The sequence below is a fragment of the Hylobates moloch genome, unplaced genomic scaffold, assembly GCF_009828535.3.
Source record: "Hylobates moloch isolate HMO894 unplaced genomic scaffold, HMol_V3 SCAFFOLD_13, whole genome shotgun sequence".
Taxonomy (NCBI): Eukaryota; Metazoa; Chordata; class Mammalia; order Primates; family Hylobatidae; genus Hylobates; species Hylobates moloch.
In genome coordinates, this window is record NW_026652288.1 from 100,024,952 (window position 1) to 100,051,991 (window position 27,040).

Here is a 27,040-nt window from a genome sequence, read left to right on the forward strand (position 1 = left end):
AGTATTCCAACTAGAAATAGACCAAGGGAGTGCAGAGGGGTAAGAAGGTTGAATTTATCTGCCAGAAATGTAAATCCTGGTCGAAAAATCCAGATGAATATTTTTTAAGTAGGCAGTTATAGTTCAGTGAAACAGAGAGAGCTGTGGAGCCAGACAGCTGGAGTTTGATCATAGCTCTACCACTTTCTAGCCAAAGGATCATGGTTATGTTATTTAAACTTGTCTCTAGCCAAAGGATCTTGGTTACGTTATTTAAACTTGTCTATGAAACTTCTTTATCTGCATGTAATATGGGAATTGAAAAACAAACAATAAAAAAACAAAAACAAAATAAAACCTGTCTTATTGGTTGGTTCTGACAATGAAATTTGTTAATATTGTAAAATTCTTAGAACAGTCCCTAGTCTATAGTCAGCATGCACGAATGCTAGTTAGTATTATTTAAGCACTTGAAAGTAATAAGTGATTTCCCTTACCTTTGCATTTATGTTTACAGGATGACACTTCTGTGGTGTGTAGTGAGTCTCTACTTTTATGGAATCCTGCAAAGTGATGCCTCAGGTAAGTGAATGGCTTTTGACAATGTATTAAAATGCAAGTCAGGCCGGGCACGGTGGCTCACGCTTGTAATCCCAGCACTTTGGGAGGCCGAGGCGGGCGGATCACGAGGTCAGGAGATCGAGACCATGGTGAAACCCTGTCTCTACTAAAAATACAAAAAATTAGCCGGGCGTGGTGGCGGGCGCCTGTAGTCCCAGCTACTCGGAGAGGCTGAGGCAGGAGAATGGCGTGAACCTAAGAGGCGGAACCTGCTGTGAGCCGAGATTGCGCCACTGCACTCCAGCCTGGGAGACAGAGTGAGACTCCGTCTCAAAAAAAAAAAAATAAAATAAAATAAAATGCAAGTCATGCGTAGGGTAATGAGTCCACTCTTCCTGAGAATGAATTTAAATAAACATAATGTTATTCATGTCCATTGTCTTCTGCAGTAGCGAATAATCATAAAGCAGAAGAACAATAGAATTTTGATGATGGAAAGAACCATTGCTGTCTCTAGTCTTCACGGGATAGAGTACACATTGGGCAGTGGGCCGCTGTGTTTAAACACAGAAATTTTTCATTACCTTCACACTCAGCCAACTAGAATATTGCTTTTTTCCCTTACCTCAGGTCCTATGGGGGAAACATGGAAGTGATAATAGCACAGTCTGTTTTTCAAATTTGAGCCAGTGGTGGAAAAGGTATCAGTGGTAATAATCCATTGAGATGTTAAATAAAATAATGAGTTCTTGTCATATTGTTTCCATATAGGAAAAAAAAAAGGATCTGTCTTTAGACTCATTCTTTCTCTGGATGTTGCTTCATAAGATGAACCAGCTAAGACCTTTACAGAGTTTGAAAACCAAACTCAGTCATCATGGGCCTGGATCACATGAAATTAGAGATGAAAGAGACTTGCTATTTGAAAGTCCATCTTTTCAGATCTCCTCTTCTTCCCAGAATTATGCCCAGAATCACTCTCTACCTCTGACTATTAATCTTTAAATTTCAGCCTATGATTTTGGACTAATCAAATTCTTAGAAAGTTTTTAGTACATAAAACTGAAATTTGTCTCTTTGATTTTAGTATCTAAAACTGAAATTTGTCTCTTTCCAAACATTAACTTGGTTCAACTGCAGGACTGAAAAAAAAAAAAAGAAACAAACAAACAAACAAACCAAACAACCAAACACCTAATGCAATGGTTCTATAATTGTAATGATGGGAACCTAGAGGTCCTCATTTTATAAAGCTTTTCATGTAAAATTCCCCTGAACAACATAAACCATACTTTACATATCATTGCTTTAATTCCTTTTCTTTGTGAGAGGGCTTCTGAAATGTTAAGTTAGCTACCATATAACCATGATCTTAGTGTTCTGCAATATATGCCTTCAACTGTTTTTCATATGACATGGATTTGAGCCCTCCTACCATCCTGATCATCTTTTCTGGGTGCGTTTCGGCTTTTCTATGCCGCATAAAACATTGTATTAGAAACCAAAAATAGTACTAAAGGAGTGGTATAAGTAGGACAGAGTACAGCTCAGTGCTGAAACTAGCGGTAACTTCTAGCCTTGGCCCTTTGGGGCTTCACAGAGGAATGGCTGTAGATAACCGGGGATGTTATTCAGCTGGGACGCACTAGGAGACAGCTCCCTGGCTGTTTAGTCCAGCATCTGTCCTGCTTGGTTAGGTGTCCCATTTGATAGGTGAGTTTCTTGATGTCCTGATTTTCAGATATGTTAAATACAATTCTTGATTTTAGTTTGTTCTTATTTGATTTAGTTCTATGTTTGAATGCTATCTGCTCACAGAAGCTTCCTTGACCATCTTAACTAAAAATCCCTGCCAGTCACTCTCTCTCCCTCCATCCTGTTTTAGTTTTCTTCATAACGCTCACATTCCCTGATATTATGTTAACCTTCTTTCTCTTCTCTCCTCCTCCTCCCTCTTCCTCTTCCTCTTGTTTCCTCCTCTTTTTCCTTCCTCTTTTTCTCCCTCAACTCCTGTCCTTCCTCCTTTTCTGCCTCCCTTCTTTCCTTTCTCTCCATCTCTTTTCCTTCCTCCTTCCCTCCCTCTGTCTTGGATTTTAAGCTGCCTGAGGGCAGGAACTTGTTCAGGAACTTTTGTTTGTTATCCAAGCACTCAGAATAATGATTGACACATAGACACATAGCAGATGCTCAACACGTAGGTGTCAAATGGTTGAATACGTGTCCCTTTACTTTACATCCCTTTCCCTGCCCCTAAGCTGTCCAGTTTTATAATGGAACCTGTTTGGGTTCATGCCAGTAATTCATCATGTGGTTTTATGTCCTCCCTCACCCTGAAGGAAGAGGGACAGGTGACTGTGTTACCATTGCTGAAGGATCGTGGAGGTTCCAGAAGCTAGTGAGTGCTGGTGCCTTCCCAGCAGTCCTGGCCATGTTACTTTTCTGAATGACCTTTACTGTAATCCATCCAAGGAGTTCCCAGCCCCCACCTCAAGTGCTGTTGGTAAGAGAGCTTTCTACCCAGGAACTGTGACTCATAATTCTGCCAGGGGAAGCTAACTTCTTGAATAAGATAAGTTCTCATACCAGCCACATTGCGTCACCATGGGAGCAGGAAACATGTTGTAATCCCCTCAGCCCATCTGGCACATACTCATTTGCCTTCCTTATGAAGAGGTGTATTGTGTCTGACAGTGATGCCACTTCCTAGTTGGAGGGAGAGGAACAAAAAGGACATGTTGTTGACAAAAACGAAAAGAGCAACTGGCTCTGGGCTAGTGGGGGAAGAAAGAAATCGTTGCGCATCTTGAGGGATCAACCAACCTCTCTGCACATGAAAGTATTGCCTTTTACAAGGCATCTGTGGGTGCTGACAGATTTGTTGGTCTTTCATGAGGCTCTCCCTGTGCTCAGGTTCCCATCTCAACGGAAACACAGGTTGATGTGAGGAACAAAGCAGAAATGTTCTGAAAACCCTAAAGCAATCTACATGCGTATCATATTAGTAAGACATTTATTTTGTTCTGAGTCCTTCCATGTGGGCCTTTTAAGAGAATCCTCAAATATAAAAAAGAAACCATAAAAGCATAAGGACTTAGCGCCATGCAGTGTGTTTTCATGTGCAGTGAACTGGCCTTGAAGTCATATGATTCTGACTTCCGATCATGATTTTTCAGGTAGCACTACTGTGATCCCCTCATCCCCTCAGGAATGGGGGAGCAACGTTTTCATCTTAAGTGATGATAAAAGCAAATGATTTTTTAAGAAAAATTTATTTCCCTTTAAGGAATTAAAGCTTGGATAATTATAATAGTGATTCTGTAATTATAATGTGCTAGTTATAGTAATAACAATAAAGCTCCCTTTGCTTAAAAAAGCAGTTTGCATTGTACATATTCAATGTCATTCTCACACCCAAACCATGGGGTAGTCAGAGCTGTTGTAACTACCTTTGTTGGATAAGACAAGTTAGGATCAAAGTGTTTAAATGTATTACTCGAAGTCACACAGCTATACTTAGCATGCTTGTGACTTCAACAAGTTTCTGGATTCCTGACATCCATATTATTTTACTAAATATGCTCCAGTTGGGGTCTATTAGAATATAAATTACTTAGAAAAAAAGATTAAGATCTAAGGGATCACAGGTAATCATTTTGCAAACTATTGAAGAACCACTCTGTGATAGGTTTCTATGCTTTGTAGGTAAGGCATATCCTTACACCCCTATCCTGCCCCCTCACACCACTGAAATATTTTCTTCAGGAGGAAAATGATTGTAATCCAAAATTCAAACTCAATATTCCTTTTTTTGCTTATTATAATATTAAGTATTTTCACTAATAAACTCGAAGAAGTTCTGTTTGTAAGACTTCGAAATGGAAACTTCAGCTCAATACACGTCTCTTTTGCTGTGCCTCATTTGCAATGTGTCAGGAAGCCGAACTGTTAAAATCTGCCTTTGGAGTAGAAATAAATTTTGGAACCTGTGATTTCAAGTTGAGGAGGTAATAAAAATAGCACCATATAGAATATAGTGAATTTAAAAAATATTACCATATCAAAATTATTTGCTGCACAAATCACATGAAAAAGAGAGTACACTGCCACCCCAAAATGCAGGCACACACACGGATCTTTGAAAAAGATTTTATTTCAAAGTCAGCAGTTGACTGTGTGCCAGGTGCAGGGCTGGATTTCACACACATTATCATTAACTTCACAGGAACCATTGTGTAGGGGTAGGGGCTAGAGACCCTTCCGCCTGTTTGATAGTTTGGGAAATGAAGATCCAAGGAGGTAGCCCGAGTGCTCATGATGGCATGCCTAATAGAGCTAGGTTGCCTTGACTCCAGAAACAGTGCTCTTTTTTTTTTTTTCCATACTATATTGCCGTTCTTTAGGACTGTGCTCTGCTACTAGAAGTAAGATCTTCTGATTCCTTTTCCATTATATTTTTACAAAATTGGTAGAGAATGGAAATCATCTATCCAATGATTGGGAGTGAATTATACAATGCAAAATAAATAAATAGTAAAAAACACTGTGATTTCCTAGTAATTGAGAGATTTAAGTTCTATTTTACTCTGTGACTTGTTTGATGACAGTAAAGAGGTCATTTCATTGCTTTTTATCACTGTATCCTTATTTACAAACCAAGCCAACCAGCCAAACAATTAACAAACAATAGTGGATCCCAATCAATTCCAGTTTCTTATTTTTTATGAAGGAACATTATACATCATGGACACACACAGGGTATACTCCTCCTATTAGCTACTTGAATTCTTTCTAATAACAATGTTAACGATGATTTCACTTCATTCTAAAGATCATGTGTTTGACCATTTTATACCATAGAATCCAGGGTTAGTAAGAGGAGTTTCTTATTTTAAGAGTAATACAGTAAAGTTTGAGAGAAGGAGGAGAAAATAATTACCAAATAGAATTCCACGAGAGCAGAGAAAGTTACCAATCCTGTCAGGAGATACTGGGGAAGACTTGATCATTGCTCCTTCCTAGGAAGACATGCATCTCTTATTTGGGAATGAAATAGTTCAGGGCAACTCAAAAGACAGTGCGAAGGCATTTAGAAGCCAAGCTGGAAAGGTAGGTTGGGAACAAATTATGCAGGATGGGAATTACTTCAGGTAAAGAGAATGTCCACATTTAATGTATTTTGGTTATAGTTGGCTAGGTTTCTTTTCCGTTTTTTAAATTCTGTCTTATTTTTGCAAGGACATACACTATTATTAATTCTATGTGATGGTTCTTTCAACTTTTGGTAAGAATTCACTTTGTTGCCAGCCTCAGTGGCCTCATTTTATTTGAATATCTTTGCTTTAATAACGCCATACTCAGATACACTTGTGACATTGCATCCTGTCCCAGTGGCTCATGGCTGGTCATCCTGAACACTCTTCATTTCTATGTAATTTAGTCCAAACATTTGGAAAATGTGTGAAGAATACTGTTTCATTTTATTCTTAGTCCTAAAGGTCATTGGAATTCCAGAATTTCACCCTGTGGTTGTTTAAATGATGCCTCTCGGAAGCAGATCTCCTCACTTTTTTTTTTTTTTTTAGCTGTGTTTATAGCTTGCAACACACTTATATTTTAGTTACTTATATTTCCCAACGGTGGATTTACTGTAGCCTGATTGAAAAGAGATTTAAGTACCACATAATTGGCCTGATACTGAGTTTGCAAATACACAGCTTCCTGTATCGCAGTGATAATTCTAAGTTTAGAAAAATGACCTGGTTCTTTTTCACATGGCTGTGTTAGTTAAGGGAAACCAGTATTTTTGCAAGAACTGCTGCATATCATTGTAGGAAAAAATGTTTGTTTTACAAGAATTTATTCTACTCTTTGAATTACCTTTGTTTTTGCTATCCTTTCCCTCACTCCCCCAACCCTGAATATTCATTTCTACCATATTTTAGGGACCAGATTGCCACCTTAGCAGTGACTCACTACCAAGACCAGTTTCTACCCATTTTTCTTTCACCATTTAAAAAGTTTCTTTTCTGTTTAACTGATTAACTTTTTAGAAAAGAACATATATACCCACCCAGGATAACAACACAATGATTGCTCTATTTTTAAATCCACTGAGTGCTGCCGTCTCTCATTTATTTTTGAGGAACAGTGAGAAAATGTATACCTTTAACAAATAATTTGGGAACCTCAGTCACCTTCAAGTACCTGCTATCCAAACCTATAAAAGCTGATGTGCAAAATTGTCTGGCTTTGCCTTTCCGTGTTTTAGAGACAGTAGGAACAATGAAAATACAAGACGACTAAGACAATGAGAGAAAACAAATAAAATAATCACTTCCTCAACAACCTAGACCATATTCTATTGTTTTTTATGACATTCATTTCTCCTTCTACCATAGGAACCAAAGTGCTTGGTATAGCTGTACATTACTGGGAAATAAATACCACTTTTCCACAGTGTTTGTAGGGTCTGAAATAGTAGTTTAAGGCTCTTATCCATCAGCCCATTTTTTTTTTACTCCTGAGATACTTTCATATTTATTTTTTGAGATGGAGTTTCACTCTTGTTGCCAGGCTGGAGTGCAATGGTGTGATCTCGGCTTACCTCAACCTCCACCTCCCAGGTTCAAGTGATTCTCCTGCCTCAGCCTCCCGAGTAGCTGGGATTACAGGCATGTGCCACCATGCCCAACTAATTTTGTATTTTTTTTGTAGAGATGGGGTTTCTCCGTGTTGGTCAGGCTGGTCTCGAACTCCTGACCTCAGGTGATCTGCCCGCCTCAGCCTCCCAAAGTGCTGGAATTATGGGCTGCTTTCATATTTTTTAAAGTGCTCTTTAAGGTATATAGTAGTGTTTATTTTGATATGTACACCAAGATACTGCTGTTTGCATTTCCCCCTTTCTTATATAAGAAAATGTTATGGTCTCTTTGAGATTTGGGCTTACCACCCAATGCTAGCAAGACTGACCAATTTAGTCTGTTTACCAATTGTGTTTCCTCAGTGGAAACTTCTCCAGGACCTACTGCATAAGTGTAGATACTCAAGAGGAAAGAAAAAGAAAACGGGCACATCTATCATGATTTTTTATATGTGTGATTTTTTCTATTAAATATTGCTTTTTATTAATTTATTATGGTGGGTTTTATTTTTTCCTAATTACTTACACTTGCATAAGAAGGATAACAATGGGCCAGGCACATTGGCTCATGCCTATAATCCCAGTACTTTGGGAGGCTGAGGTGGGGAGATTGCTTGAGGCCAGAAGTTTGAGACCAGCCTGCACAAAATAATGAGACCCTGACCCCACAAAATAATTAAAAAAATAGCTGAGTATGGTGACGCACACCTGTAGTCCCAGCTACTCAGGAGGCTGAGGTGGGAGGATCACTTGAGACCGGCCAGTAAAGGCTAAAATGAGCTGTGATCATGCCACTGCACTCCAGCCTGGGCGACAAAACAAGGCCCTGTCTCTTTCTCAAAAAAAAAGTACAACTATAGTTGAAATACAGACCTTTATTATTATTACTAGATGAGAGATTAAATTGTATTTATCATATGTAAAATGGTATTTTGAAGTATTTATACATTGTGGAATGACTAAATCTAGCTAATTAACATATGTATTACCTAACATAGTTACCATTTTTGGAGTGAGAACACTTTAGATTCACTCTGTTATCACTTTAAAGCAAGCTTGTCCAACCCGTGGCCCGCGGGCCACATGAAGCCCAAAACGGCCTTGAATATGGCCCAACACAAATTTTGAAACTTTCTTAAAACATTATGGACTTTTTGTGATTTTCGTTTTTAGATCATAAGTTATTGTTAGTGTTAGCTTATTTTATGTGTGGCCCAAGACAATTCTTCTTCTTCCAGAATGGCACAGGAGAGCCAGAAGATTGGACACATCTGCTTTAAGGCAAACAGATATACAAATTATTGTTCCCGAGTGGATACCAACCATTATTAATTATTATTTACTGTAGTTTGCCTTTTTTTTCAAGGGGGAGAAATCTTTAATTGTTTGCCGTAGACTTGTCTGATGACCAGATGCAAAAACCTACTAGCTTTAAATTGATACACCTGAGTTAACCTGCATGCGCTATCCTTCTCTAGATCTTTTGGGACTTCAGACTGTCCCAAAATTGCTTAATGGACTGATATTTGATTTTTAGAGAGAAAACATTAATTTTATTCTTATATTTTCAATGTTTTTTGAATTTTTAAATTTATCTGGTCATCTAGAGAAAACTGAATTTCTTACATGATAGATATTTTGACATTCACGGCTTGATTCTACATGTCTTTTCATCATTTTCTGGTGTCCACTCAAGGTAAAAGAAAATAAGAAAAAAGAGAAGGAGAGAAAAGAGGAATAATGAGGGAGAGAGGAAGAGAGAGAGACCTTTTTTAAAAAAAGAGAGATAGTAGGAAAAAGAGAGAGAGAGGCATAAAATGCAAAGAGAAAAATAGAGATAAAGTATTCCTACAGGATTTCCTGGATTTGACGTAAACCCAGCTATATACTTTTTTCAGATTGCCAAAGAAACTAAACCATTTTTAATACCACATTTAAATACTCCCCCCTTTTTTTCCTGAGCTTTGCATTGAATGGTTTCCTTTTCGAACAGTTAATTTTTTCTAGGTTTTTTTGTTTGTTTGTTTTACATTCTTACTCTTTCTCTCCTTCCTAATATATTAAAATGGTGAGAGAAAATAGAAACCTTAAATATTCCAGAAGTTTCCTTACATCTAGTGCCCCTACAGCCATGACAGTGGTCATCATCTCCAGGGTTAATGCTTTGTTAATCAGGATACTTTTATTCTGAAAAAATGTGTACAGCAGAGATGGTGGAGACTTAAAGCTTTGCATGCCCTTCAGGATAATGAAGGAAGAAGAGATGGCAGGCAAACGTGTAAGACTCTGGACGCCCTTTTGCAAGTTTATACGTTCTAAGGCAGAAACAATCTGCCGTTGTTTGGAATTGACACTGAGCTGTGAAATGTTTTTGCTAGTAGCAGTGTATTTCTTGAGGCACAGTAGAAACCCAACCAATCTATATTCAGGTCTAAGAGGAGGGTGTAGCTTTACTTGGAGGTTGATTGAAATCATGGAAATTGTGAATGGAGTAATTAGTAATCGGAAGTGTTGGAGGACTTTCTCCCTCCTGCTGCATGCAATATTCTTAGTGAAATGCTAAGGGAAATTTCAGGAAGAAAGTGAAGACAGGGTCTTTGTTCCTGGTTGTTTCGTTAAGGCAAACTTTTAGCTCTCTCACCTTTATTACTCTAAATATCCTGTTCTTAAAGAGGGTTCTTCCTCTCATTTATAATGCAGTAATAATTGATGACTACAATAATAGCCATGAAGCATTTTACAGTATTGGGTTTTCAATCACTAAAAGAAGACCATGTTAAGCTAAACATGGCTTTAAATCTATTTTATTTTAATTCTCTGTAAATTGGTAATTACTATATAGTGCTGGGTAGGTATGTAATAGAAAGGAAGGAAGGTGAGGAAAATCACACTCTGAATCAAGGATTATATTCATATAATATTATATTCGTTTCTGAAAAGCCTCATAATTCAGAAATACGTGGTTTCTTCTATCATTACAAGTGAGGGACTCCAAATTCAAAAAATTGAATTAACTTACCTAATATCACTATAGAAGTAAGTGGTAAAATTTGTATTGCAGTTTGACTTTAAGATGCACCGTCATTTAAAATATACCATGCTGCCACTGAGTTATTTATAATCAAAACTTCATTTTAAAACATGCCAACCAAATCTGTCAATAATTGATGATATGGAACACACATATTTGAAAAGAAACGTTTAACCAGTTACCAAAACAGAATCTAATATGTGATTGTTTGTGTTGCAAATAAAATTTCAAGATGATTTGCTTCAGTCTTCCTGAAACATATACAGTACATTTTAATTGTCTATATTTTGATAATATACATCTTTCCAAGTTTATACAAATTTTCTCAAAGGAAAGCAGTTCTATACAGGAATAAGACTGCAGATGGATGAAGGAGAGGTGGCTTGGTACAGATGCAGTGGGTTGAGTGCAGTGGGAAGCTGTTAACTTTGGTATTCTGCAAGGTTGCTTTGGCATTATTCATATGGCTTTCTCTGTGGCTAACTCAGAGATTCTAACTCTAACTCCCAAGCTTTTGCTCCTTTTCCAGTGACTGACTGCAGGCTGTGTCCCTCCACTTAGGTGTTAAGGGACTTAGTCAAGGATGTTTACATGTGGCTCAGAGATTTTTTTGGGGTACCCAGCAGTGTAGAGTTCTAGAAAGTTCTTTTCAGTTTACAAATGCCAGTTCTTTTCTGCTAGTCTTTGGCAGTGATTGGATGTGAATTGTGAAATTTGATTGTGGTCTCACTCCAAGTTCTATTTTATTTCTGGTGGAGCTGGAATGTTTTATCTTTCTCGGAAACGATCACTTTTTTGTGTGTATGGCAACAAAACAGCTAGAATAACTGTCACTTGGGCTCAGCAAGTACACAAAAGTATGGGCTGGGGGCATTTTAACCAATCCATATTCATACATAGGTAAGCTATTTCACTTACTGCAAACTCTCCAGAATTGAAATCCCAGGAGATTTAATACACAAAGCCTCTTCGGTCCTAGGGAAATGAGTTTTGTTTTTTTTTTTTAACAGACTGATTATTCATTTCAAAACATGGAATATTTTTGTCATAAAAGGATGATAAGTATTGCCCTCCTATTTTAAACATGTGCCTTTGTGATTTAATAGAAACAGGTCAAAGATCTATATAACCTCCACATTTAGGGAGGTTGGTCCTTCACGATTAGATGTGAAACCCAGTTTAGCGTATATCTCCTGGGCACCTGTTATGTGCAGACCCTTGTACATAGGGTAGGTAAAGATGAAGACATTGTGCATGTATTCATTCATTCATCTGTAGTGTGTGAGTATGTGCTAGACACTGTGCTTGCCTGTATTGGTAACCAAAACAAAAATTATCTTTGCCCTCATGGAATTCACAGTCTTGGGGATGGCTTCAAGTCTTTTCTTACTTGAAGAACATAAGTTAAGTAAACATATTTTTATAAGAAGTTATCCATAGTTATAAATAAGGCATTATATTGATGGAAAGTAATGGGATATTCCTTTCCTTATCCCATAGTTAAGGAAGATCTATTAAAGAATATGCTATTTAATTGAGAATTGAGGGATGAGAAAGAGCCACCTTCAAAGGCAGTGGCATGAGATGTAGGCCCTGGGTTGCAGGAGCTTTGAGAACTATGGGGAAAGAAACATGCGATGAAGAGGAAGCGGTAGGCAGAGTGCAGCACATACTGAGGGTGTTGTTACATTTACTTTAACTGCAATAAAAGGCCATTGAAAGGATTTGGGCAGGGCCCTTACATTATCCACCTTGGGTATTAAATGATCGTGTGAGCTGCTATGTAGGAATAAGATTGGAAAAGATTTCTGTTTTTCCCAGTATGGCGGACAAGATCCTCTAAACACCCCTTTTGCTGTAAAGCAGCTAGAAATGCTGCATTTAAAAATAAATGTCATTTAAAATGAATTGCTGAGTTGGTAAGAAATCCTTAGAGGCCAAAATTGAAGTGAAAACAGGAATCCAGAAAAGAAAGGAAGCCAGCTCTGCAGCTGGCGGCTGCCCAGGGTAACATCCAGAGTCAGAGGAAGAAGATATATTTAAATGCAAGGACATTTGGATAATTTTTAGAAAAAAAAAAAGTTAAATTCCTACCTTGTACTTTACCTCAAAACAAATAGCAGTTGAATTAAATATTTCAATGTAAAAAATAAACCCTAAGAGTAGTAGAAAAAATACATGCAAACATTTATTATAATGTTGGGATGGAGACATTTGTAGATATGTCATCAAAGGTAAGGGTCAGCAAAGAAAGTTTGACATAATTGACTACATAAAGATTTTAAAAATTAGTATAGCACAGAATATTATAAGTTAAAGGACAAATGAAAAATTGGGAAAACATAAGTATATGGCAAAGGGTTCATGTCATCAGAATACAAGGAGCTATCATATATATATATACACACACACACACACACACACACACACACACACACACATTTTAATGGAAAAATTGGCAAAGGTTTCAAACTAGCAGTTCTGGCAGTCAAAAACGGATCAACACAAATTGATCAGTCTAAAAAGAAGCTCAAGTTCATGAGTGAGAAAATAGATTCAGACTAAACCAACATGAGATGCCATTTTTTTTCACTCATCAGTCTGGCAGAGATTAAAGAACAATCCAACCTAGCATTGGTCAGGATATGGTGATCTAATGACCAGGTATGCTGGTCTCTCACACACAGTGGTTGAGAGCTCATCTGGAATAGGCTTTGTGGAGGGGACCTGGGCTATTTGTTTCAAAGATACCACCAAAATGCCTCCCTTTAATCTTGTAATGAACCATACATGCTATATTCTAAGAAAATAATCAGAGAAATGCATCAAGACATACTCAAAAACTATATTTTTCATAGGATTGTTAAAATAAGTAACATGGGAAACAATATAAATATTCATGATAAAGGGAGCTTAAATCTATATATGTATATGTATTTATCAATACAATGGAATATGATGGATTCATTTATGATAGATGTTTCTGTATAAAAACAGATACCATATAGCGGAACTAGTATGAAACCTTTACCAACTGTGGCAGTTGTTTGCTGGAGCTAGTTGGTATGGGCTTGTAAGAAACAACTATTCAATTTTTAGGAAGCTATTGAGCCATTTGTCAAATTAGTCATTTGAAGTTGGCTTTGGTAAGAGTATTTAACACATGAAAATTGGTAAACCGATGCTAGAAAATGGCTTTGTCATCATCACCCCCTGGCTGTTTACCAGCACGCCACTCTGGTCATGCATGTGTAAGCGTGTGGAAAACCTTTTTGGCAGAAGATACACGCCTTCCCCCCCCCCCCCCCCCCCCCGGCAAGATCTTGCTCTGTTACCTAGGCCAGAGTGCTCACTACAGCCTCAAATTCCTGTGCTCAAGAGGTTCTCTTGCCTCAGCTTTCCAAGTAGCTGGGACTATAGGGGCATGCCACCAGGCTCAGCGAATTTTTTAATTTTTTTGTGGAGATGGGGTCTCGCTATGTTGCCCAGGTTGGTCTTGAATTCCTGGCCTCAGGAGATCCTCCTGAGTGATCTTCTTGTGTTGGCCTACTGGGATTACAGGTGTGAGCCACCATGTCCAGCCTACACCCAACACTTAACAGTGATTATCTTTGAAAGTAATCACTTTGAAAGTAAAGGGTAACTTTACTTTTTAAATAGTAAAAAGTAATATATACTTTTTATATAGTAAAGGGTATCTTTGAAAGTAAAGGGTAACTTAATTTTTAGAAGTAAGAAAGTATATAGATCTGAGCCGTTATATTCCTCGGGATGGCAAGCAAGAGGCAATTGTGACAGGTATGATAGTTTAAGCCTTGGATCTTTGTTTCTATCTGTAAATTGGTATGTTAATAACTTCTCTAGCACAGAGGTAACTTCAATATTCGTGAAATGACCTCAGTAGAATACTAAATTAGAAGCTTTGTGAGGGAAATAGATATTATCGTAGATTTTCCTGCATTATAACCATGGTTTGTGTTTGTGTATTTGTTAGCAGGTCGTGTCAAGAAAATAAGCGTTAGCTACCCAAATACTTGGAATCTGAAATTAGCAACTCCCCACTTTCCTCCATCAGTCTACTGATATTGGATACTGTATTAGTCTGTTCCCAAGTTGCTAATAAAGACATACTCAAGACTGGGTAATTTAAAAAGCAAAAGAGGTTTAATGGACTCACAGCTCCATGTGGTTGGGGAGGCCTCAAAATCATGGAAGAAGGTAGAAAAGGAGGAGCAAAGGCATGTCCTACATGGCAGCAGGCCAGAGAGTGTGTGCAGGGGAACTGCCCTTTATAAAACCATCAGATCTCATGAGACTCACTATCACGACAATATCATGGGAAAAACCCACACCTGTGATTCAATTACCTCACACTAGGTCCCTCTCATGATAAGTGGGGAGTATGGGAGCTACAATTCAAGATGATATTTGGGTGGGGACACAGTCAGACCATATCAGATACTTAGCCCTAAACCTGTCTATATACCCTGATTATTACCAACTTTATCTATTCATTTAAACATATCTCTTCGTTACAGGCAGCTTTCTGCTTTGTTTGTTTTTGGTTTTGTTTTTAAGAGCTCAGTACTACAGATATAGTAAGCTAGTTGTCAACATTTCAGTATCTGTAGGCATGGTTATGCATGTGTTAAACAAGTGAGTACTTCTTCCTTCAGCCATCAGCGTTTCTTCATTTCTCTACGCAATAAACATATGTTGTATTGGGCTTACACTATGTGCTAGATACAGTTCACATTATCATTATATTCACTAACCATTACAGGGATGAATGATATCATACAGTATTTACAGTATTAAAACGCTTATATTATTTGATCTTAGAATAGCATTGTAAAATATATTATTATTGTCACTTCATAAATAAGGAAATAGAGGCCCAGAGAGATGAGGTGGTTTAGACGTAGTTTTGCCTATAGGAAGGAGAAGAATCAGGACTCAACGTTTTGTCCTCTGCTCCCAAGTCCATTCTTCTTTTTCCTGGCAGACCCAAGGGATTCCTACCTTTTTATTACCAAGGACATCTTTTATTTTATATTTTTTCTAAAGATTCCTTCTATTGCAAGCAATAAAACCAGACACATTAGTCATGCAGCCATCACAACAATCTAATTTTAGAACATTTCATCACCCCAAAAGGAAGTCCTGAGGATTAGCAGCCAATCCACAACCCATTCTCCCCCAACCAAGCCCTAGGCAACCAGTAGTCTACTTCCTGTCTCTATAGATTTGCCTATTCTGGATATTTCATATAAGTGGGATGATATTATATGTGGCATTTTGTGATTGATTTAGTTTTCACTTAATGCAATGTTTTCAAGGTACAGCTATGATATAGCATGTATCACTACATCATTTTTTAATGATGAATAACATTCATCATTGAATCATAATTGATAAATATTATTCATCCCTGATGCACCTGTGTGTGGTTTCCAAATTTTGACTATCATGAATAATGCTGCTATGAACATATGTGCACAAGTTCTTGCGTGGACATATGTTTTCATTTTTCTTGGGTATATAGCTGTAAGTTGAATTACTGGATCATGGTAACTCTATGCTTAACACTTTGAAGAACTGCCAACTATGTTCCAATGTAACTGTGCCATTGTAAATGTGTTTTTGAACTATTTTGAAGTATATACCTATCTGAGGTATTTGCACTCTCATATTCAACTGAGAACATCTCCTGTGAGTATCTCATGTTCAACTGATTTCAGCTCTTGTGTATCTCATGCTCAACTCTCATGCTCAACTGATTTCAACTCCAATGAATATCTATCAAGAAGTGGGACTGCTGGATGAAATGCTACTCTCGTTTTTAATTATTTGGCAAAACTTCCATAGTGTTTTTCCAGAATGGATAAAGAGAATGCATTATATCATACAATTGAGTATCAGTCAGCCCTAGGAAAGGAGGAAATCCTGCCATATGCATGGACCTGGAGGACATTATGCTAAGTTAAATAAGCCAGGCACAGAAGGACAAACACTACATGATGCTATTTACATGCGGAATCTAAAATAGTCAAACTCATAGAAGCTGGGAGTAGAATGGTGGTTGCCAGAGGCTGAGAAGGGGGAGAAAAGGAGAGGTATTAATCAAAAGGTGCAAAGTTTCAGTTATGCAAGGTTTAAGTCCTAGAAATCTACTGTACAGCTTAGTGCCTATGGTTAACAATTCTGTATTGTATACTTAAAAACTCACCAAGAAATTAAATGTTATGTAAAGTGTTCTTATCACTAAAATAATGAATACATAAATGAACACATAAATAGGGCAGGAGGAAACTTTTAGAGGTTATGTGTATGTTTATGGCATAGATTGTGATGCTGGTTTCTTGGCCGTGTATATATCTCCAAACTCATCACTTTAGGCACATCAAATATATACAGCTTTCGGTATGTCAATCATACCTTAGTAAAGTGGTTTTTAAAAAAGAAACAGCAGAAGAGGTCATTGTGAATTCAGAGGTCTTCAGAGGACTCAGCCCTTTAATCTCTGATTCAGTAAAGGGGCATCCGAGTGTTTCCTTTTTTGTTAGTGTAACAAATATAAATCTCAGTGCTATGGGAGCTCAGAAAATGTTCTGGATCAGAACATGCCCTGGGTTATTCACAATGTATAATGCAGAGAAGAAAAACCTGGACTCAAGTCAAATCCTGGCTTCCGTATGACTCTCAGTGTCCTTATCTATAAAATGAAGCTGATAATATCAGCCATGCATGCCCCACAGAGCTCTTTTGGAAATCCAGTGAGAGAATGAATCTAAAGTTTTCTGTAACCAGTAAAAGCAAATAAGGAAGCAGAAGCTCAGTCAAATGAGCCTAGAAACCACACACTTGGCAGATAGGTAAGCACCAGTTGGTGCTCTGTATTATGAGATTAGGACTGAGACTTTTTACATTCGAAGCTGGGTGCTTGCCTACAAGAATCCATATTTCCAAATGTGAGCAAACCCTTGCCCAGCAGAGGTTTAGTTATGTGTCAATTGTTTAAGAATTCAAAAGCAGATAGGAGCATATTTTTCAAAATCAGTTGCTTGACAACCAGTTTATGGTCCTATGATTCTCTGCCACCTTCCCTGGTTTTGATGACTCTAAATCAGTTGAAACTTGTATTATTTTTCTATTGTATTTTTCAATATATTTGCCAAGAATATGGGAAAAGAAACTTTATTCATTCAACAGCCGTTGTTTGAGGTATTTCCATGAGGCAGGTATTTGATAGGCATTAGGATATGATAAAGAACAAATAGTCCCTGTTCCTTTCTTCATGCTTGTTTGTGTCTCACGTGTTCTATGTCCAACTGTTTCAGGGTCCCTGCTATTCACCATGACTCATAGATGGCACCAATACTGTGTTTTAAAAATGAAAAACAAAGTGGAGGTCAAAGTTAGGTTCTAAAAAAAATAAAATGAGGAATAACATAAGGAGGATAAAAGATGTCAAGGCTGCAGTTCAGTTCTGTTGCTAATTTACTGGGTGATTTGGGCAAGATACTTAACCTCTCAGAATCTGTTTCCACGTCTGTTAATTTGCTTAGTTCTTGCCTCTAACAAGCTAGCATTCCGTAGTTTGAGATCTAAGAGCCTCTGAACCAAGTTTCCTTTCTATTTCTTTACATTTTTGATCAATCTATCTTTGCTCATTTTGCATGTGGCTCTTATCTGCTCCTCTCCATCTTAAGTATTATCCTAGTCCAAGCCACATCGTCTCATTCTTGAACTTTTCTTTTCTTTTTTTTTTTTTTTCATTTGAGATGGAGTTTTGCTGTTTTTGCCCAGGCCGGAGTTCAGTGACATGATCTCAGCTCACTGCAACCTCCACCTCCCGGGTTCAAGTAACTGTCTTGCCTCAGCCTCCCGCATAGCTGGGATTACACGCGTGTGCCACCACCCAGGCTAATTTTGTATTTTTAGTAGAGATAAGGTTTCACCGTGTTGGTCAGGCTGGTCTCAAACTCCTGACCTCAGGTGATCCACCCGCCTTGGCCTCCCAAAGTGCTGGGATTACAGGCTGAGCCACCCTGCCCGGCACATTCTTAAATTTTTCTGCAGTAGCTTCATAATTAGCTGTTTCTCCTTCACTTTTACTGTCTACAATCCATTCTTCACACAGCAACCAGTGTTACCTATTTCAAATGGTAAATTAAATCAGGTGTCTCCTCTGTGGAAAACCCTGGAATATGTCCCATTATTCTTAGAATTAAATTTAAGTTACTTACAGCGGCCTATATGCTCTTGTATGTTCAAATTCCTACCTGTTGCTTCAGCTTCTTCATATTCCACTGTTTTTCTTGCCCCTGGCAATGAAGTTTTCTGAGATTCTTCAGGAACTTCACATGTACTATTCCCTTTCTCACCTAAGTTCTTCCTTCACACACACTTCTCTCAACTTCGTCCCTCGCATCTTCATTCTATTTCACTCAGCTCGAAAGTCGATTTCTCTGGGAACATCCTTCTCCTGCCCTAATCAGTGAGCTCTCAGGCTAAGTAAGATCCCTGTTAATATATCCACTTTATACTCTGTACGTCTTTTTCATGATAATCACTCCAATAGCAATTGTTGTTAATTGTGTAATTGTTTATTTAACTACTTAATTAATGTCTGTGACCTTCTCTAGAATGAAAGCTCCATGACGATAGGCAGATTTATTTACTTTTGTATCTTTAATGTGTAGCAAAGCCTTTGCACTTAGTAGGTGCTCAGTAAATACTCAGCAAATGAATGAAAGGATATAGTAAATAGGTAACACTTAATTCTTTAAATCAGTTATGAGATTAGTTTGTATGAGATGACAAGGTATATGTCAGAGAGTTCTGAAGAAGCATAGACGTTTCTTTCTATGTAGTTACGGATCTCTGTTTTTACTGTGAGTGCAAACAATACTCATGCCACCCCATTAGAAACAAATATCCACCAAACTCTGTGTGCTGGGCACTGTGCTGGATGAGCAGGACTAAAGCTCTCTCTTTGAGCTCACAATCTAGCAGCGAATTAGCCTCAAATAACAGTTATGCAAGGTACAAAGTGGTTAGTATCATAAGAGAGGTTCAGAGAAACAGCTATGGTGGTTTCAAAGTGAGAGAAATTGTTTCAAACTGAGAGCAGCAATCTATATCCAGAGGTGTAATGTCCAATCTCGGCATGGAAAAACTTGTGTGATTTGACTACTTGGAGATGGGTGAGAAATGGCAATGAAGAATGGGGCTATGACTAAATAATTGCCTCTGCCCAGTTGTTAACAAGTAAAGCCAAGTCTCTAAACAAGAGGCAGGAAATGAACCTTTTAAAATTTATTTTTATTTTTATTCACTCTTATTTACATATAGTCAAATTGAGTTTTTTTGGTGTAAGAAGTCTGTGAATTTTGAGAAATGCATACAACCATGTAATAACCATCACAGTTTAGGTACAGAAGGTCCCATTATCCTCCCAAATTTCTCTCATGCTGCCACTGTGCCGTCCCCCTACACCCAGTCACTAGCAACCACTGATCGTTTTCTGCTCCTATAATTCTGCCTTTTCCAGAATATCAGATAGATAGAATTGTACTGGCCTGGCTTCCTTCACTTAGCATAACACATTTGAGGTACATCCATATTATCGTATGTATGAGAAGTCCATTCCTTGTTACTGAGTAACATCCCATTGTGTGGATATACCACTGTTGTTTATTCAGTCATTAGTTGCAGGATATGTGATTGCTTCAAGTTTTTGGCTATTATGATTAAGGCTGCTGTAAACATCTATATACAGGCTTTGTCTCAACACAAGTTTTTGTAACCTAGGACTGATATTGCTAGGTCATATGGTAAGTATCTGTTTAACCTAATGAGAGGCTGCCAAACTGTTTTCCAAGGTAGCTATACTCAATTCTGTATTCCTGTCTTCAATGAATGAGAGTCCAGCTGCCACACATTTCATGAACACTTGCTATTTTCCATTTTTTAAAATGCTAACCATTCTAATAGTTTTGCAGTAATATCTTATGTGATTTTTAATTTACATTTATATAATGACTAATAATTTGGGCCATTTTGTCATATGTATATCTCCTTTGGTGAAGTGTCTGTTAAAATATTTTGTCCCTTTTTAATTAAGTTCCTGATATTTTTCTTTGACTTTTGAGAGTTCTCTATATATTCTGAAAATGAGTTCTGTATTGAATCGCTGATTTGTGGCTTGCCTTTGCTAACTTTTAATTTTCTTGTTATTTTAAATATCTTGCTCCCAGGCCTATCACTGGATCTCCTATAGTCTCTTAGATCTACTCAGTATGTTTATAGAACTTCTAGGTTTTTTCAGACACAGTGGGGATCTAGGAAGACGAAAATGACCATTGCCCTGTTAACAAGGAGCCTTTGAGTAGCTGGAAAGAGAATCTAGGTATCCAAGTATTTATAACCCATGAAATAATGTCCTGAGTGCCACAGGGATGCATAGATAGTGTGCTATACTACAGAGTGTTGTCACTCATTGAGGTTTCTGGTTACTAGAATACTTTGAGGCCCCGAAGAGAGTAACAATAAAGACTGTGGATGATTACGTCCTACAAACCGTAACAAAGTGGCTTCCCTCTCTACAGCCTCGTTTATTATCTTTGATGATGATGGGCATTAGGGGATGAAAAAGGAGCGGTGCCAGGCAATGCAATGTTTCTCAACTTGATAAGTCACAGTGCCCACTCTAACAATTGTAAAGCAAAAGGACCCCATCAGAAGCCATTAGCCTCACTGCATCTCCCCACCCCCTCAGCCAGTTTGCTGTGATTGTCTCATTTGACTTCATTTAATAACAAATGGGTAAAGAAATTCCATTCTTGACACATGTGGAGTTGCCTATGTGTGTGACCCATCAGACAGCTTCAGGGCACAAGTATACTGCTCAGCCTTTTACTTCTGTTCATACTTACCATTAATATGTGTCACTTTAGGCTGGACATGGTGGCTCACGCCTATAATCCTAACACTTTGGGAGGCCGAGGCGGGTGGACTGCCTGAGCTCAGGAGTTTGAGACCAGCCTGGGCAACAGGGTGAAACCCTGTCTCTACTAAAATACAAAAAATTAGCCGGGCGTAGTGGTGTGTGCCTGTAGTCCCAGCTACTTGGGAGGGTGAGGTAGGAGAATTGCTTGAACCCGGGAGGCTGAGGTTGCAGTGAGCCAAGATTGCATCACTGCCCTCCAGCCTGGGTGACAGAGTGAGACTCCATCTCCCAAAAAAAAAAACCAAAAAAAGTCACTTTATTCATTAAGTACCATTAGTGACTCTCAGTTGCTACAAGGATAAAGTTTGTTCTTACCCGATTGACCCTAGTCTCATTGACCCTTTACCATTCTCATGCTTTGCAAAATCATCCCACACCCTGTGATCCAACCGCGGCTGACTGATGGACTAACTCATCACGGCTCACATCAGCCTGGACTCCTCCCCTTGGAGGAGGAGTCAGTGCACATTCTATGCATTTTTTCCAGACTTAAATCAGATGCCATCTCTTCTGTGAAGGCACCGATGAGTGCCACCCATCTTGAAGTCCGAATTAAAAGTGCCTTCTGCCCTCCTATGACACGTTGCATCTTTATTTTTTCCTTTTAGCATTTGCTTCATTTTGCTTTGTGTTGTGGTGGCTTGCCTGACTCTCCACCCAGTCTTGACAGTGAGATCTTTGAGAGCACAGTCTATATCTTCCTTGTATCTTTATCCCTCATTGGAGCCTAACATAAACTGTTGCATGTGGTAAGTTTTCACTGAGGGTTTATTGATTGAAGGACATGCCATAACCCACAGTTCACCTTGCTTTGTGACCCAGACAGAAGAGGTGTCTCAGTGGCTGATAGTTGTAACTGGAGGTGACAGGGGGCTCTGATGTGTTCTAAGCAAAGGCAGCCCTGTTTCCCTATTGGCCGTGATTATGCCCTCCTGTCTAGAATAGGAAAAGGGTGATTTGATTTTGAGTAATAAGCAACCTGACTCTAATTGTCTATCTTAAATGCCTTCCATTGTTCTGCTTAAGGTGATTTTCTACCAGCATGAAATCTTCTCCTTCCCAGACAGTTGATGGAGGAGCTGAGTCATGCCTGACTATACTTAATAAGACAGAGGCAGCTAATGCCCCAGGGAGCTGCCTTCGAGGACAGCCTGACATTTCTGACTCCTCTGCTTTTTAAAAGTGGGTGTCATGAGGGAAAGTTAAGCATGAAGGTAGCTTCGGAGTCTCCACTGGAAACAGGACTATATAATGACACTCTCTAATTTAGACAGATGTGATCTGCCCCACTGCCTCTTGACTGTGATATGTGCCTTCCGATGCTGGGAGGTGCTAATCAAGGATGTCATGTTCTTCATGAAAGAGTCTCACTTGCTTACTCACTTTGTTCCACTTTCTATTAATGAGTGCCCACCCACTTCCGTTCTATTCTCTGAACAACTGGCTTGATTTATATTTTTCAGAGTCAGGCTAGAAAATACTCTGGAAGTTAGCATTGATTATAAACCCATCACATTATAGAGATGGACAGGGTTACAGATCATCTGGTTTTACCTTCTTATACATGATAAAACTGAATCCCAAAGCAGGAAAGTTACTTGGTCACAGTCAGCATTAAATTTTAGACTCTAGAGAGTGATAGATCTGCATTAGAATCCCTGTCTCCTACTTACTTGCTGTGCAATTGTGTGGGTATCTTTTAACTTATCTATGCTTCATGCTCCTCATTTGTTAAATGAGAGCAATAATAAAGCTATCTGAAAGAGTCATTATGAAGAGTGAAAATGATAATAAATGTAAAGCACTTAATAGCTGGCATATAGAAAACATTCACTATTAAGTGAATGGTACTGGTAGTTTCTATGGTGGTGGCAGTTATAATTATAATGGTGGTTACACTGGCAGAATTAGGACAATAAATCAGGTCTTCTGCCCTTATGTCTTTGTTCTCCATAGGGTACACTACAAGATGTATCTCAGGAACTATATTTAGCTATGAGGAAGTTTAAAGTGATCTGTCTGAAGATGAATTCCTATATTCAAAGAAAGGATCAGCAGCGAGTTTGCTATAGCACAGAAGGAAAAGAAAACATGGTTTGAGATGTTTGTCAACATGAAGCATCAAATTGGGTGGAGTGTTTGAGGGAAGAAATTATATATAAAATCTCCAAAATAAAGACCAAGGGGCTGAGTAAGACCTGAGAACCTGAGGTCAGTGGATAGAGGACTGACTCTGGAATCAGAAAAACTGCTGCCCAATAGCTCTGTGAGCTTCCCAGTTCACTCTCTGAACCTCTCTTTCAAACCCCAAAATGGGGCAATAGCCTCTACATCTGGGATCAAAGGATATAATATGTCTAAAACTTCCATCTAAACTATACATTACTATGGATTATGTCGACAATGTTGGATTTATAGTCTTTGGTGGGATGTGGTGGAAGAAAGAAGGCAATGATTTCTAAGTGATGCATTTGAAACATTTTCCTACCTCAAAGCATACGGAGATAAAAAGGTCTCTTACATCTTTCTTTCTTTTTTTTTTTTTTTTTTCTTTGAGATGGAGTCTCACTCTGTTGCCAGGCTGGAGTGCAGTGGTGCGATCATGGCTCACTGCAACCTCTGCCTCCCGGGTTCAAGCAATTCTCCTTCCTTAGCCTCCTGAGTAGCTGGGACTACAGGCATGCGCCACCATGCCCAGCTAATTTTTGTATTTTTAGTAGAGACGGGGTTTCACCATGTTGGCCAGGTTGGTCTTGATCTCTTGACCTTGTGATCCGCCCGCCTTGGCCTCCCAAAGTGCTGGGATTACAGGCGTGAGCCACCGCGCCCAGCCTACATCTTTCTAAGCAACCATCTTCATTATTCATTTTTCCAATAGGCAGGGAATCACATGCAGCACTGGGAGTCCAAAAGTCCTCAGGGATGAGTGTCTTGGACTTGACAGTGTTGTCCTGGAATATATACCTGGAGGCACATGCACACATGTGTGTGTGTGCACACACACACACACACACAAGATGTTTGTGTGTGTAGTTGTAGTTGTACCATGCAGTTCCTAAAAGCCCTCTTCAAATGTCTGTGAGTTATTTTCCTGATCTTTCATCTATTTTTCTAAATTTGATTTTTCTAGAATGTTTGTTTTCTTCACATATGAAAAGTATATTCTCTTGTTTTTCTTCCTTTGTACTAGATTTCAGAGAAGTTGGTTTGTAGTTTTCTCTTTGCCAATAAATATATGAGGCAAATGTTCTCAACCTTAGTATTATAGTAAGTCAATAAGCGCAACATAAAAGTACGTATAAAAATTTAAACACTGACATACCAGGAGAAAAGAGAAACAAAGATTGATATAAGTCCAGCATAAACTCTTACTTTTGCAGTTGGTTTTATATGCGGAAGCAATGTTCATGATATGGTTATCAGACAGACTTTTATCCTGCCTCTGCCACTAACCCAGTCTTTCACCTCAGGCATTCCCTAGCCCCTCTGGTGTCAGAGCCTGATCTGTATAATGTGTCATGGGGCTGTATGATTTTTGAATCCGCCTTCCAGCTCTAACATGCAGTGGTTTTCCAAGATGCACAGTGGGTTATAGGGGACTTCAGGGTTCAGAAACTTAGACCAGGATTTTATCTTAGCTTTACTCTTCCCAAGACCGTGCTTCTTTCCTTGGGAGGAGATACTGTTCTCGAGGTGAGTGACCACTAAAAACCTAGCCAGTCAGCACCCCCACCTCTTGAATTCTTCCTGTCACCCCATCATATTCACTGCCAGACATTTCTCCAAACCCCATTTCTCATGCTCTCAGCTTTTGTTGCTTGCTTCACCCAATTTTCTCTCAGAATCTTTTGTTTTATGCTTGTCACTACCAGCCTTCAAGAAAAATCTACATGCTTGACACATTATTAAGACAGAATGAGACTGCACCGGCGTTTCGCAGGTGATGCCTCTGTTAAACACAGTGGCAGGATTGTCGCCTGCGTCTCTTCCTCTGGCAGGTGATGAAGATCATAAGTGTTCTTTTACTCCAGGCAGTTTCCTGAGAATTGCTGGGGAGGTTGCTGACAAGGTTTGCTAGATGCACTTTCCTTTGACTTTGTAATTTTGCGTGGAATATTGGCTGCAAATCTTGAGGCGGGGAAGTTAGAAAGCTCCTAATTGAAAGTTGAAGGCTCCGATGTACTTTTATTGAATGAGTCTCTCTGAGCCCCCAAGTGGGAAGTGTAAGACATGGTGTTGAAAGGTAAGAGACCCTTTAAATATATAGTGGGCTTTAAATTCCAATCATGCTGTTGAGTCGAAAGGTGTTCACTGATGTATCTTTGCTAATTAAGAAGAGAGTTCATGCTCAGACTGCTTTCTACATTTTATAACTCAAATCCAAGCTTTGCGTTTCTTGCCCTTGGCTCTGGTAAAAGGCAATAAAAACTCAAAATCAAACACACGTAATAATTCCTTTCTCTGCTGATTCTCTTTCCAGATCTCAATTTTCTCATCTGTAATAATCCACATCATGGTAGCTAAAACATATCAAGTTCTTACTGTGTCAGAGTCCATGTGGCATTTTCGTGTATCATCTTATTTACCCCTGACAACAGCTCTATGGGATTGGCACTGATTAACTTCATATTCTGTGACATGTATTGTTACCTATATGGGAACTGAGGACAGGATTCCTCTTCTTCTTCTTTTTTTTTTTTTTTTTTTTTTTTGGTGAGACGGAGTCTTGCTCTGTCGCCCAGGCTGGAGCGCAGTGGCATGATCTTGGCTCACTGCAACCTCTACCTCCCGGGTTCAAGCGATTCTCCTGCCTCACCCTCCCAAGTAGCTGGGACTACAGGCGCCTGCCACCATGCCAGGCTAGTTTTTTGTATTTTAGTAGAGATGGGGTTTCACCGTGTTGCCTAGGCCAGTCGCGAACTCCTGAGCTCAGGCAATCCACCTGCCTCGGCCTCCCAAAGTGCTGGGATTACAGGCATGAGCCACCGCGCCCGGCCAGGATTCTTCTTTCCAGGTGCCACACTTATGGGCAGCAATGCCACTTAGCTTGCTTTCAGCCTCAAGGACAAACCCACATATCAGCTTTTTCACTTGTAAAATGAGAAGGGTGAAAATAGTAATTTTATGACTTGACCATATAGAACACATGCAAAGTTATCTTTTTTGGGTCAGTGTTAACATTGTCTGTTCCAGTCTTCCTGAGTCTGATTCTTAGCCTGTTTTATCCTCTGTTTTGAAGAGGAGTGTACTGTTGTACTATTTACATTCAAAGTGCCAAGTGGGAATGTCTGTGCAGATATTTAATTGGAATATATATTTTACTGGGACAATGTAGTAGAACACAGAATTTGGATTGGAGAGGAATGATTTTATAGTTGCTACAAGTAAACTCTTATGTTATTCAAGTTATATTTCTGGGTATAATTTGTAAAATCTTGTCGTTTGCAGAATGAGAAGAATTTTTAAAAATGTTTTAAAATCTCCCTTGTAGTCTAACACTCTCGAACACTTTGTCACAGGTGAATCTCCAGAGCTTAAACATCAACAACATTTGTTGAGCACAATTCAGTTTGAAATGGGCTATACTCAGCTTGGAAGTGAAAAAGAGAGAAATATAATCATAACAATAGCAAAGATTACGTGACCAGCTCTCTGCTGAACACTTTACCAGTGTTGCCTCATTTAATCTTCAAACCAGTTTTTGTTTACACTGGGGAATATTTAATTTATTTGCACATAGTCACAAGGCTAGGAAGTGGCAGAACGAGGTTTAGAATTGGGTTGTTGGAGACTTACCATTGCATGCTCCCTTTAG

General features: G+C 38.7%; 1 protein-coding gene across 4 annotated transcripts in view; it reads left to right on the forward strand.

Moving 5' to 3' along the window:
* IL1RAP (interleukin 1 receptor accessory protein) overlaps nucleotides 1–27,040 on the forward strand; it is a 221,563-nt gene that overhangs the window by 127,013 nt on the left and 67,510 nt on the right. For all 4 annotated transcript variants that reach the window (XM_058426921.1, XM_032171908.2, XM_032171907.2 and 1 more), the window contains one exon: nucleotides 497–561. In XM_058426921.1, the coding sequence (XP_058282904.1) occupies nucleotides 497–561 (65 nt within the window). The remainder of the gene's footprint in view (nucleotides 1–496; nucleotides 562–27,040) is intronic.